Source organism: Hyperolius riggenbachi, chromosome 2 (assembly GCF_040937935.1).
Source record: "Hyperolius riggenbachi isolate aHypRig1 chromosome 2, aHypRig1.pri, whole genome shotgun sequence".
Classification (NCBI taxonomy): domain Eukaryota; kingdom Metazoa; phylum Chordata; class Amphibia; order Anura; family Hyperoliidae; genus Hyperolius; species Hyperolius riggenbachi.
The window spans coordinates 377,028,313-377,042,314 of NC_090647.1; the positions used below are offsets into that span (position 1 = coordinate 377,028,313).

General features: G+C 41.0%; 1 protein-coding gene across 2 annotated transcripts in view; it reads left to right on the forward strand.

Moving 5' to 3' along the window:
• Positions 1-14,002, forward strand: part of KCND3 (potassium voltage-gated channel subfamily D member 3) — a 1,159,387-nt gene that overhangs the window by 22,738 nt on the left and 1,122,647 nt on the right. For both annotated transcript variants that reach the window (XM_068269741.1, XM_068269742.1), the window contains one exon: positions 9,167-10,338. In XM_068269741.1, coding sequence (XP_068125842.1) covers positions 9,233-10,338 — 1,106 coding nt within the window. In that variant the 5' untranslated portion in view covers positions 9,167-9,232. The remainder of the gene's footprint in view (positions 1-9,166; positions 10,339-14,002) is intronic.

Sequence of the window (14,002 nt, forward strand, 5' to 3'; positions counted from 1 at the left end):
GGACCTTTTTCCACTAGCGCGATTGCATTTGCTGAATCGCAAAAGCGCAAATCACTAGCGATTTTAAAATCGCTGGGGTTTGCTAAATAACATAGGAATCATGGTAGGTTATTTCCACTACCGCGATTCAATTTTTACACAAACGCAATCGCGCGAAGGGGCAATTATTGCTGCGATTTTGCTATGCCCTGCAGTGCATAGCAAAATCGCAAACGCTATCGTTGGGGAAAAAAAGGATTCTGCTGAATCGCAATCACTAGCATTTAGCTCTAACGCTAGCGATTGCAAGTGGAAAAGGGCCCTTTGTGAAAAAACAATAAAAATCAATTTTCGCTAACTTGTGACATACTTGTGACACAATAAAATCTTCTATGATCTCACCATACTCCTAACGGAATACCTTGGGGTGTCAGCTTTCTAAAATAAGGTCACTTGTGGGGTTCCTATACTGCCCTGGCATTTTAGGGGCCCTAAACTGTAAGGAGTAGTCTGGAAATCAAATGCTTCAAAATGACCTGTGAAATCCTAACCGTACTCATAGGACTTTGGGCCCCTTAGCTCACCTAGGCTGCAAAAAAGTGTCACAGTCACACATGTGGTATCACCGTACTCAGGAGAAGTAGTAAAATGTGTTTTGGGGTGTATTTTTACACATACCCATGCTGGGTGGGAGAAATATCTCTGTAAATGGACAATTGTGTGTAAAAAAAAATCAAAAAATTCTCAATTATAAGGAGTGCAATAAAAATTGTAAAAAAGAAATTAGGCTGGCAAAGATCGAAGCTGAAAATCAAATCGCTAGGGATATCAAATCTAACCCAAAAAAGTTTTACAAGTACATCAACTCTAAAAAAAGAAAGGTTGACTGTATAGGAATCCTAAAGGATGAGGGTGGGAACTCAATGGTGGACGACCAAGGTAAGGCAGAGTTATTAAATGCTTTCTTTGCTTCTGTCTTCACAAAGGAAACAGCACTGTTGCAAATTACAGAGGCAGAAGAGTCTCAATCTTCTAACTGTAATATTAAATACTTAACGCAGGAAGAAGTAAAGGCAAGACTAAATAAATTAAAAATAGACAAGGCACCTGGCCCGGATGGCATGCATCCTCGGGTCCTAAGAGAATTAAGTTCAGTTATAGCTAAGCCCCTTTATCTTATCTTTTGTGACTCTCTTGCAACTAGCAGAGTCCCAGTGGATTGGCGTACAGCCCACGTTTTCCCATTATTTAAGAAGGGCAAAAAATCTGATCCAGGAAATTATAGACCTGTAAGCTTAACATCAGTTGTATGCAAACTATTTGAGGGGTTACTAAGAGATACTATACATGACTTCATAGTAGAAAATAATCTTATTTCTCAGCATCAACATGGGTTTACTAAAGACAGGTCCTGTTTGACTAACATGCTCAGCTTTTATGAGGTAGTGAATGCTAATATGGATATTGGGAATGCTGTAGATGTGATATACTTGGACTTTGCAAAGGCCTTCGACACTGTTCCCCACAGAAGTCTGGTGCAAAAGTTGAGGATGCAAGGACTGGGGAAGAGTTTGTGTGCATGGATAGGGAACTGGCTAATGGACAGAAAACAAAGAGTTGTGGTCAATGGATCGTACTCAAAATGGGAGACTGTTAGCAGTGGGGTCCCACAGGGGTCTGTACTGGGTCCAGTGCTCTTCAATTTATTTATTAATGACCTAGTAGATGCAGTAGTGAGCAATGTTGCTATTTTTGCAGATGATACAAAATTGTGCAGAATCATCAACTCTCAGGAAGATAGTGTCATATTGCAACAGGATCTGGATAGGATGGCTATATGGGCACATACATGGCAGATGAAATTCAATGTTGACAAATGTAAAGTCATGCATTTTGGTCGTACCAATGGTCTAGCACCATACAAAATAAATGGGATACAGTTGGGAACATAAAACTTGGAGAAGGACTTAGGAGTACTCATCGACAACAAGTTAAATAATCGTACTCAATGCCAAGCCGCTGCAGCTAAAGCGAACAAAATTTTGGGATACATTAAAAGGGAAATAAAAACTCGAGATGCTAGCATAATATTGCCCCTGTTTAACTCTCTAGTAAGGCCACATCTGGAATATGGAATTCAGTTCTGGGCACCACATTACAAAAAAGATATTGCAGTTTTAGAGCAGGTGCAGAGGCGAGCTACAAAATTGATACGTGGGATGGAAGGTCTCGCTTACCAAGAAAGGTTAGATAAACTGGGTTTATTTAGTCTAGAGAAAAGACGCCTTAGAGGAGATCTAATTAACATGTATAAATACATTAGAGGGCAATATAATAGCTTGGCGGATGAGCTTTTTGTCCCTAGGCCTTCTCAAAGGACTAGAGGACATGAGCTGCGCATGGAGGAAAAACGTTTTAGCCATTTATTTAGGAAAGGGTTCTTTACAGTAAGAGTGGTTAAGATGTGGAATGCATTGCCACAGGAAGTCGTTATGGCAAACTCTATACCTGCATTTAAAGGGGGCTTAGATGCTTTCCTTGCGTTGAAAGACATCCATGGCTACAATTACTAGGTTATGCCTAATGATGTTGATCCAGGGATTTTATCTGATTGCCATCTGGAGTCAGGAAGGAATTTTTCCCATTTGGGGCTAATTGGACCATGCCTGGTGGGGTTTTTTTCGCCTTCCTCTGGATCAACAGAGGTATGTGGGGGACGGGCTGGAGTTGTACTTTGTACTGGTTGAACTCGATGGACGTATGTCTTTTTTCAGCCAAAATAACTATGTAACTATGTAACTATGTAACATTTACAGAGATATTTCTCCCACCCAGCATGGGTATGTGTAAAAATACACCCCAAAACACATTATACTATTTCTCCTGAGTACAGCAATACCACATGTGTGACACTTTTGTGCAGCCTAGGTGCGCTAAGGGGCCCAAAGTCCTATGAGTACCTTTAGGCTTTACAGGGGTGCTTACAATTTAGCACCCAAAATGCCAGGACTGTAAACACACCCCACAAATGACCCCATTTTGGAAAGTAGACACCCCAAAGTATTCAGAGAGGGGCATGGTGAGTCCATGGCAGATTTCATTTTTTCTTTTTGCCACAAGTTAGCAGAAATGGAAACTTTTCTTTGTTTTATTTTTTGTCACAAAGTGTCATTTTCCGCTAACTTGTGACAAAAAATAAAATCTTCTATGAACTTACCATGCCTCTTAGTGAATACTTTGGGATGTCTTCTTTCCAAAATGGGGTCATTTGGGGGGTATTTATACTATCCTGCAATTCTAGCGCCTCATGAAACATGACAGGTGCTCAGAAAAGTCAGAGACGCTGCAAACTGGGGAAATTCACTTTTTGCACCATAGTTTGTAAACGCTATAACTTTTACCCAAACAAAAAAAAAATCCAATAAGTGTCTATTTATTGATCAAAGACATGTAGCACAATACATTTAGACTAAAATGTATATAGAAATTTTACTTTATTTGAAAAATGTCAGCACAGAAAGTTAAAAAAATCATTTTTTTTACAACATTCATGTATTTTTTGATGAATATAATAAAAACTTAAAATCGCAGCAGCAATCAATTAGCACCAAAAGAAAGCTGTATTAGTGACAAGAAAAGGAGGTAGTCTCAGTAGGAGGCACTTTTGTGCCCCATTTCCTAGGTTGAACGGTATGGACATCGGAATTTTGCTCTTCAATATATATATGTGTAGGATGTTTATCCACATTTGTTTTTATCTTCCTTCTGTATATGTTTTGCTATTTTAGCTTCTCCAGCTTGTTGTTATATTTGCCTTATTATATAATAAAGCTCTTTATAAAAAAAAGAAAGAAAGAAAAGGAGGTAGAATTCATTTAGATAGTAGGTTGTATGACTGAGCAATAAACCGTTAAAGCTGCAGTGGTCTGGTCCTTAAGGGGTTTTAAGGCTGCAGTCCTTAAAGAGAACCAGAGATGAAGCACCCTCTTGTATTTTACCTTATAAATCAGTGGGAACATGACAGTAAACACCTAATCTGCTCTTTGTTTCATTGTTCTCTGTTTAATTTGCCTGTTATCACCTCTGATAAGAATCCCGACTGAGCAGTCAGACTGGCTTTGCTACAGAATGATTATAGCTGAGACTGTGGTCTTTGGTGTCTTTTCAAGTCCAAGCCTGCCCCCTGCTGGCTCTGCTCAGGAATCATTATAGCTGAGTCATTATAGCAAAGCCAGACTCAATGCTCACTCCTGGATTCTTATCTCAGCTAGATAACAGACACTTTTAGCAGTGAGGATGAAACAGAGAGCAGGGTAAATCTTTCTCTAATGTTCCCACTGATATATATTGTAAAATACATGAGGGTGCTTCGTTTCTGGTTCACTTTAAGTGGTTAAGCCACATGGGGGCCCCGGGGCAAAAGTAACTTGGGGGCCCCCTACCCTGCCCTCCTCCAAGCAAAGTCAGCATCTAAGCTCGCTGCTGCCCCCTTCTGATCTCCCGTAGACTGCTCCCATGACCCCAGCTGCCTTGTAATAACTCACCTGTCCCAGCTGCTCCATCCTGTGCTTCGTCTTCAGCACCGCTACCTGCGTCTTCTCCATTTAGCATGTGTTATGTGTACATAACATGTGTCGGGTCATAGAGAAGAGGCAGGCAGCAGGCTGAAGAGGGAGCACAGAATGAAGCTGTTGCAGGGACAGGTGAGTTAATACAAGGCAGCTGAGCAGGGGTGTAATTACAATACATAAGGCCCCTCTAAAGAGATCTATTGGTGGGAACCCCCTGCCCCCTCCCCACAAAAAGGCAGAGTCTGAACCTCCTGGACCAGAACAAATGCTATTCATTCAACTATTCAAATATAAAAAAAACTGCACATATACAGAATGCATAGACAAGCACACACATCTTTATACACACCCCTACAGACTCTGCAACCTCTAATTCTGCATCTGCCCCGTTCACACAGCAAACTAGATCCCCCTTCTCTCCTGTACATGGGGTGGGTGATAGCATTATGGCTGCTGTCTGCAAGCAGGCAACAGCCTAGCTCCACTGTGATCATTGCCCATGTCCCACAATCAGGGCCGGTTCAAGTAACAATTGGGCCCAAGGGCAAAATTAGCCTGGGGCCCCCCAACAGACACCCCCCGACCAAAAAGCGTCATTAGGGGCCCTTTGTTGCAGCCAAATTTCCCTCCTGGGCCCCTGAGCTGGCTGCTGACCCTCCCCCAATCACCTCCCAACTTAACTGTGCTCCCTGGGGCCCTGCAGAGTCTATGTCAGTGTAGTGTCTCACCTCCCTGCCAGCACAGATGAGACGCTACTCTGCCAAAGACTCTGCAGAGGTGCCGGGGAGCCACAGTTAAGATGGGGGAGGGACACCTTGGGGGCCCCTTACAGGCTAAGGGGCCCTGGGGCAATTGCCCATTTTTTCTATGGTAGCTCTGGCCCTGCCCACAATGAGTGTCCCGGGGAAACGCTATCCTCAGACTTTTGGCAGCTATGGAAGGAGTTTTGGATGCTCTGCCTGATATCAGACACTAGCCTCACAGGCTTGCACAGTAGTTTTCCAGTGTTTAGCAGCTGCTGAGAAGCAGCTATCTAGTGGTATGTGTGCAGTCTGTGGACAGTATTAGTAACATAATAAACGCAGAGAAGAGCATAATTATACTTTACTTAGTCTTGTTATGATACACACAGCTCATGTAGTATTTCAGTTGCATGTGCTCTGCCGCCAGCCAATCACCATGTGAAGAGTGAAGCCACATGGTGATTGGCTGGCTGCACAGCACATGCAACTGATTAGGAAGTGGTCAAGTGGAGGAACTGTTTATCGTAACAGGGCCAGGTTAAAGAGTCATTATGATCTGCGTTCATGAACAGATCACCCCCTCCTGCTAGCTGCAACCCACCCTGACCTCCTAGCTACTGCAGCTGAGCTGTACATGCCGGGACACGGGAACAGTCGTGCAGACCAGCTGTGGGGTCCCAGAAGAGGTCGGGCCCTGGGGCAATTGCCCTCTTTGCCTCTATGGCAGCGCCGGCTGTGACAGTGTCAGAGCTGCAAGAAGGGGATGTTAAGGATTACTACTATTTAAAGCATCTATAGAAGTGATTATTACCAGCACAGGACCAACATTTGTCCCTCATTTGCCTAGCACAGAAGCCAAACACAGACTGCAAAATGGCTTTTGTGCTGGCTTTCTGATAAATGGTGGTGGGGGGAGGGGTGGTCCAGCTGGGAGGGATAGCTGATTGGCTGCAATGTGTCTGCTGACTCTGGGGTGAGGGGTCAAAGTTTGGCTCCATTATAATGTATAGGGGGAGGGTCGAACATGTTTTCATCTGAATGGGCAAACACGAACACCCCTTGTTCGCTGACAGAACAGTTCGGTCCATCTCTACTGATAGTGTGGGTTTTATTTTTACACCGGAGGTCCACTTTAATTAGATTTCCTCTAAGGCATCTTTTCTCCAGACTAAAGAAGCTCAGTTTCCTAGTACTTTTTTACTTTCCTAGTAAGTGAGACCTACCATCCATCTTATCAATTTTGTTGATCCCCTCTACACCTGCTCTAAAACCGCAATGTCCTTCCTGTAATGAGGTGCCCAGAACTGAATTCCATATTCCAGATGCGGCCTTACTACAAAGTTAAACAGGGGCAGTAATATGCTAGCATCCCAAGTTTTTGATCTCCTCCTTTTGATCTCCTCGGTGATAACGCTGGAGAAAAAGTTAATTGCACATGGGCCCAGGTGTCTTATCAATTTTCTTTTTATTTAGTCTTGCCTTCACTTCTTCCTGCATTAAGTATTTCATATTAAAAATGGAAGATTGGGATTGTTTCATATCTTTAATTTGCAACATCAATGTTTCCCATGTGAAGACAGAAAGAAAGCAAGCATTCAATAGCTCCACCCTACTTTGGTCGTCCCTCATTGAGTTCCCTACCTCATCCTTTAGGAATCTTATACAGTCCATCTTTTTTTTTTTAGAGTTGATATACTTGTGAAATGTCATATCATGTGATCCAGGAGACCGTGTCTGTGGTGTAGTGCCAACCAGTGGTGGAAGAGGGCTGATGGTGGTGCTGTAACGCTGACACAGTCTCCTGATCACATATCATACCATGTGATCGGAACCAAGGAGACCCGGCGGGAGTAGGTCACCGCAGTGGTGGAGGAAGACAATTCAGCCTTTCTGGACAGGTATGTATTTGAGCTCCTTGCCACCACCCCTACCCTTCCTCCACATACGCTGTTGAGCCTGCGAGGCTGAGGAAGGCACACTTTCCCAGTGGCAGGAAAGATCAGCCCATCAGCCACACAGTTTTACTTTATTTGACTGCTAAAAGATTAAGCCCTCAGCAAGTATGAACAAAAAACACCCTCAAAATATGTTTTGGGGTACTTTCTTTATCTGCTTTTTTAGTACTTTTTTCAATTGTAAGTTGCTAAATTGTATTTATTACATAAGATGAAAAATTGCCTTCTGAGAGAAATCTCAGAAGAAAGGTTTCTGGAGTAGATGCCCTTGTTTCATAGCAGATAATATTTTCTGGTATAAGAAATTTTCCAATCTTCCATGTTTTCTAACGCCTCACAGATCTAAAAAATATACAAAATGAATCTCTTAGGGCTCGGTCCCACTAAGGACGTTTTTGCCCTTTTTTTCAAGCGCAGGCAATTTTCAAAATCACCCTAAAAACACTTGTGCAATGATTCCCTATGAGAGAGTTCACAGCTGAGTGGTCCGTTTGCGATCCGCTCAGCAAAGTGGTGCCTGTACCATTTTTGAGGCAATTTGCCTCAATGGAAGCTATATGTAAAACATAAAACGCTCAAAAAATCGCTTTGTGCAGCAATTGCGTGAGTGTTTTTAAGAATAAATACATTGGGCCTGATTCACAAAGCGGTGCTAACAGTTAGCACGCTGGTGAAAAGCCCTTTATCATGCCTAAACACAGTTTAGGCATGATAAGTTTATGTGTGATAAGTTTAGGTGTGATAAGTTTAGGCATGATAAGTTTAGGTGTGATAAGTTTAGGCATGATAAGTTTAAGCACCAACTGCTTTAGCACCGTAGTGCACAGCTGATCAAAAGTTTTGCGCTAGCAAAGTCTGGTGCACTTTGCATAGAGTTTAATGGCGCTGCTTTGCTGTGGGACTTTGCACGCTATCTACACTTATCTAAACTTAGCATGCCTAAACTTATCACACCTAAACTTATCATGCCTAAACTTATCACGCCTAAACTGGCTTTTCACCAGCGTGGTGCAATGGTTATCACGCCTAAAGTCTCTAACTGGGTTAGCACCGCTTTGTGAATCCAGCCCATTGTATTTATTCTTTTCCGGGTCAAAGAGTTCACTTCCTGACTTGCGTCAGGAAGTGAATGCTCTGGAAAAGCACTTTTTGCCAGAAACGCAGCGTGCAGTGGAGCTCCACATATATATATATACTAGTAGACCTAAGCCCGTTTAAAGACGGGCCAGGTCTTCATTGCGCATGCGCTCGCCGTGCCTGCCCGAGCACGCCGCGAGCACCTCCATCGCGCGCACGCCCGCCCGTTGCGCGTGCACGCCTCGCCGCCAGCCCATCCGCCCGCCCCTTGGCCGTGCTGCTCACGTCACTCCCCCTCACTGTCTCTGCGTCCCTGCACATGCGCAGAGCGCAGATGGGACACTCACAGAGACACGGGACGCAGAGACAGTAGGGTTTTATTATATAGGCTATATATATATATATATATATATATATATATATATATATATATATATATATATATATACATAGTATACAGGTGTGTAAAAACTATTATTTGTCTTAATAAAATCCATTCTTTTTCCACCGGAGTCCTTCATAATCAATAATATTGTATTATCTTTAGGGGGTTTTCGATCATTAGCAGCTTATTTAAAAACAGAACATGCTGGCCTCTTGATTCTTGGAAGCTAATAGAATAAATCAATATTTTCATTGTCAGTTGCTGAAATACTCCTGTGAATCTATTAAAGAGTTGGTAGATTCTGATGGATAAACAAGAAGTAATGTTTACTCTGTATGCTTTGCTTCTTTTCTATAATTTTCCTAGTAGCAGTATTTCAGAAATTGATTGCTTGCTCTTTTCTTTGTTGTAAATGCTTATAAGACAACTGCGTTAACTTGGTGTTTTCTTTTGCAGATGAGTATGATCTGAAAACAAGCTGTTTATAAAGAACCCACGCGACCTACCGGACCTGGCGTTCTCATGGCTTCCGGGGTCGCAGCATGGCTGCCCTTTGCAAGGGCCGCTGCCATTGGATGGATGCCAGTGGCCAATTGTCCAATGCCACTGGCACCTGCTGACAAAAATAAAAAGCAAGATGAGCTGATAATTCTTAATGTTAGTGGCCGCAGATTCCAGACTTGGCGAACTACCCTAGAGAGATATCCAGATACCCTACTTGGAAGCACAGAAAAAGATTTCTTCTTTAATGAAGAGACAAAGGAATACTTTTTTGATCGTGATCCTGAAGTCTTCAGGAGTATTCTAAACTTTTACAGGACTGGCAAGCTTCACTACCCTAGGTATGAATGCATTTCTGCTTATGACGAAGAACTTGCTTTCTATGGGATATTACCTGAAATTATAGGTGATTGCTGCTATGAAGAATATAAAGACAGGAAAAGAGAAAATGCAGAAAGGCTAATGGAAGACAATGAAAATGAGAACAACCAAGAAGCCATTCCCTCCCTTACTATACGCCAAACTATGTGGCGAGCCTTTGAAAACCCCCATACCAGCACTTTAGCCTTAGTCTTCTATTATGTGACTGGCTTCTTTATTGCAGTGTCTGTAATCACCAATGTGGTGGAGACTGTTCCTTGTGGCACTGTGCCTGGAAATAAGGAGCTTCCCTGCGGCGAAAGATATGATGTAGCTTTTTTTTGCCTGGACACTGCTTGTGTCATGATTTTCACAGTTGAGTACCTCATGAGACTTTTTGCAGCCCCAAGTCGATACAGGTTTATGAGAAGTGTAATGAGTATCATTGATGTAGTGGCTATAATGCCATACTACATAGGCTTGGTGATGACCAACAATGAGGATGTGAGTGGAGCCTTTGTTACCCTGCGGGTTTTCCGGGTCTTCAGGATATTCAAATTTTCACGCCACTCCCAGGGTTTACGGATTCTCGGATACACCTTGAAGAGCTGTGCCTCTGAATTAGGATTTCTTCTTTTCTCCCTAACAATGGCAATCATTATATTTGCCACTGTGATGTTTTATGCTGAAAAAGGGTCATCGTCGAGCAAGTTCACTAGCATCCCTGCATCATTTTGGTATACCATTGTTACCATGACGACACTTGGGTAAGTGTTACACTTATTATGTTCGGTGAACACAGAATAAGAGCCTTGCTGCAGCCTTGGAACCCTTCACTTATTTCATTCAGGTAGATTATCATTCTTGTACAATGACATTTAATGACACTCCCAAGAGATTTGAAATGCATTTTCCTTTTCGCTAAGCTGCTTACACAGACACGTAAAATCAATTAAAGGAGATAGTGCTGAAGTAAAACAACAGAGTATAATTATGCTTATTCTTTGTGTGTGCTTTGCATCTACCTGCTTCCTTGATTAGCTGGTTTTTGATGAGCTGAAGGTGACTTTTTATATTGCATCTTGGGCGTCAGGGAGGTGTGTGTATACATAAAATACTATGTCATTAACTTGGATGAGAGGAACTAGAGTGATGAAGATTATCCCATTAACCTTATAGAAGCAGACTTTCAAATGTAACAAGAAAAATGCAGCTTTGCAGGTTGTGTCTGTGATGGGGGTTGTCTGTAGCTATAAATAATAATCCATTGTGCACAAGAAATTGTCTTAAACTAACTGCTTCCCTGTTAAATGTTCTGCCCACCTCTTTAACACACTGCCTTCTAGCAGCATAACTGATATGTAGCTGGAGAATGTTTTATTCTATTTTCAAGGTAAAGGAATCACATTGCATCAAGATACCCCTCTAGTAATGAAAATATAGCAAAAGGCCTAAATGAAATGCCTTAAACTGTTAAGGACACACGTGTGCATGTGAACCAGATACACAAATCTGCTTGCTGTTGTTGCCTTAAAAAGAATGTAAATGCAGAGGCTTATTGTGGCTGTTATGTAATCAACATACCAGGGAAGAAAGAACACACTTATCAGCTAGACAAGGCAGACAGTTTAAATTATAGTAATGTATTATTCTATACAATTCTCATTCTGTTTTAAAAGCTAAAAATTAACCAGTGTTTGCCACTGTTTTATTTACTAACATATGAAACATTCTGGCACCTAGAGGTGCTAATACTGTCTTAATTAACAGAATGTCCTGGATTTTCCAAGTCCTGGGACACGCCAATAAGGCAAACCTTTAAAGTGTTTATTTATCACTGCGTGCATGCAATGGCATGCAGTGCAAGATGCATTTGGTTGATTACCGTGATTGTAATTTAGACGTTTGATTTATAGATTAGATAGATCAGACAGCAAAAGTTTGCTTTCTTAAAACAGAAAGCATTTAGTAAGAGGGCTTTTTGGTCCATTGTAGCTATTTACACACTCTTAGGAGTTCTGGTTCATCATGAGCTTGCTGGGTACTCTGTAACTATAAATCAGACACACACATACCTCACTCATAGAGAAGACTCAGTAACTGGATGAAAAAAAATCATGTAAAATGTAACTTTATGCAAAATGTTTTTTTTCTACTTGTTTATTGAAGGATACACATATTTATCCACCGATGTTCTCTCTGTTCAGCTTTGAGGGACCTAAAGGGCTCATCAACCACCCGCTTATTCAGATGGAAAGATTATATAAAGAGTGGTGCTGAGCCCAGGGAGAGCAATTGAAAACTTATAAACAGAGTAAACACATGCTGCTAAATGGGACAACTGTAGACCCCCAATCCTGTCCACAGTATCAACCATAAGTGGAGCAACCGTAAAGTGGTATTGGTTTACTGAAATGCATCACATTTATTTTTTCCCAAACTTATTTTGGCTTCATACAACATGAACAGTAACATATAGCTCCATATGCAAAGTTCATGGCCTGTAACCTGTGAGCTTTGCATATGGAGCTATGTGTTCTGTTCATGCTATATGAAACCAAAATAAATTTGGGAAAAAATAAATATGATGCATGTTGTAAATTAAAACCACTTCACAGCTGCTCCATTTAAACCCATATTTAGGACTTTTTTTGGACTGTTTATATATCTAATATAAGTACATTGATGCTTAGATTCCAAAAATGGGGAATAGCGCAACAAGTTATATTCTGTGTTGAACACGTATCCAGTGAGTTTACTTTTAAAGATATTTATATACACACCTTTTCTTGCTCCCTGGGGTCTGGTTGTGGATAATTCCCTTTACGTCAAGGCCATACAGAATGGGGATGTGAAATCTATACAATAGGGACGCAACAGTAATAAAATACTTTTTAGCAGCATGGACAAGGGTTACAATATCTCTGTGTCCCCACTGAGACAATTATTTTAATTTCTTGTCCTTATAACAGGGTAACAAGTAAGAAGAGAACAAGTACAGAGGGGTGATGTCCACAGTGGGAACATAAGCATCAATAGCATGTCCTTGTACTTTCTAAGCATTCCTCGTATATTTCAAAAACAATAGCTAGTGTTTCACTTAAATGGTGGAATAGAAACAATACAATGTAGCACAAGTTATGCTAATATTCTGCTTACGGTGGTTGGCCTTAGAGAGAGAAAAAAATGGTTGGCCTGCACTTTTAACCTGATTATTCATCTTGTAATGTACTATAGTAGCCAAAAACTCTTGAATAGGCAGAATGTCAGGAAACTCGCCAATACTTTCTCTAGTACAAACATTGTGGGATTTCTGACTGTCTGGCTGGAGACAAATTGTTTAGTAACTTCTCCTTTATAGTTTTGTGTTTATCGAGACTATGAAAATGTTTATCTTGTATCTATGATGTCTTTGGTTGCTGTCTGCTTAAATACTGCAAATATGGGCATCTCTGTTTTATATTTGAATTTTCATTTAATATAATATCTGCTTCTCAAAAAATTGTTGTTGTAAGCAAAGTTACTGGTATACAGCAGAAGATACAGTATTTTGTGCTATGCGTGTAGCTAGTGAATCTATTTGACAATACATTAATGTACATACATACATACATAAAAAATTAAAACCTTCTCTATTCTCATAATCATTACATTCCTGTAAAAAAGAATGGAAGAGATCACAAATCATTAGACAACACTGCAGATGTGTTGTGTTTTCACCTAGGTCTCTTAAATCCCCATTGGAATCTAGTAAATCTTAAGCAACACACTGCCTTAAATGGAATGGAAGCATTTTCTTTAACAATGTGGAGGTTATGAGTCCATTATTCCAGTGTTGGTGAAGGACATTGACCAGGCTCTTGTTTTACTTTAATGAAAAGTTATTTACATCTCTGGAGTAAGCAAAGTTGTTGATTTAATTTAGCTGAATTTTAAGAACAATCCAACTAAACTGTTTTGATAGGACTATAGGTCACATCCTGCACAGCAGAGAGAGCAAAACTTTCTAGCCCTATAATTTCTGCAGAATTATGTACTATGGTGTGTTTTTCTCATCGTGCTGCACTTATGACAAGAAGCATAGCAATAGGGAGAGGTGGTGACTATACTAGGGCCTAAGGACACTCATTGAGCTCCCCAATTGTGCTACTATTATTATTATTATTATTATTACTGTTTGTACTTTACATAGAGCTATTATTTAACAATTTACACCCCACCCCCACCCAGCAATCATCTGTTCACCTCAATACTCAATAACATTGTGACTGTTCTAGGTAATCAGGCTTTGGGGCTCATTATCATGTGGTTGTTCTTTACACAGTGCAGTAGGCCCCAGTGTGCAATTTTCACTGAGGTACATGACTTATGCTGGGAATATATGGTTCGTTTTGTAGCTGATTAGATGGTTCGATAGATAATTTCAAACAT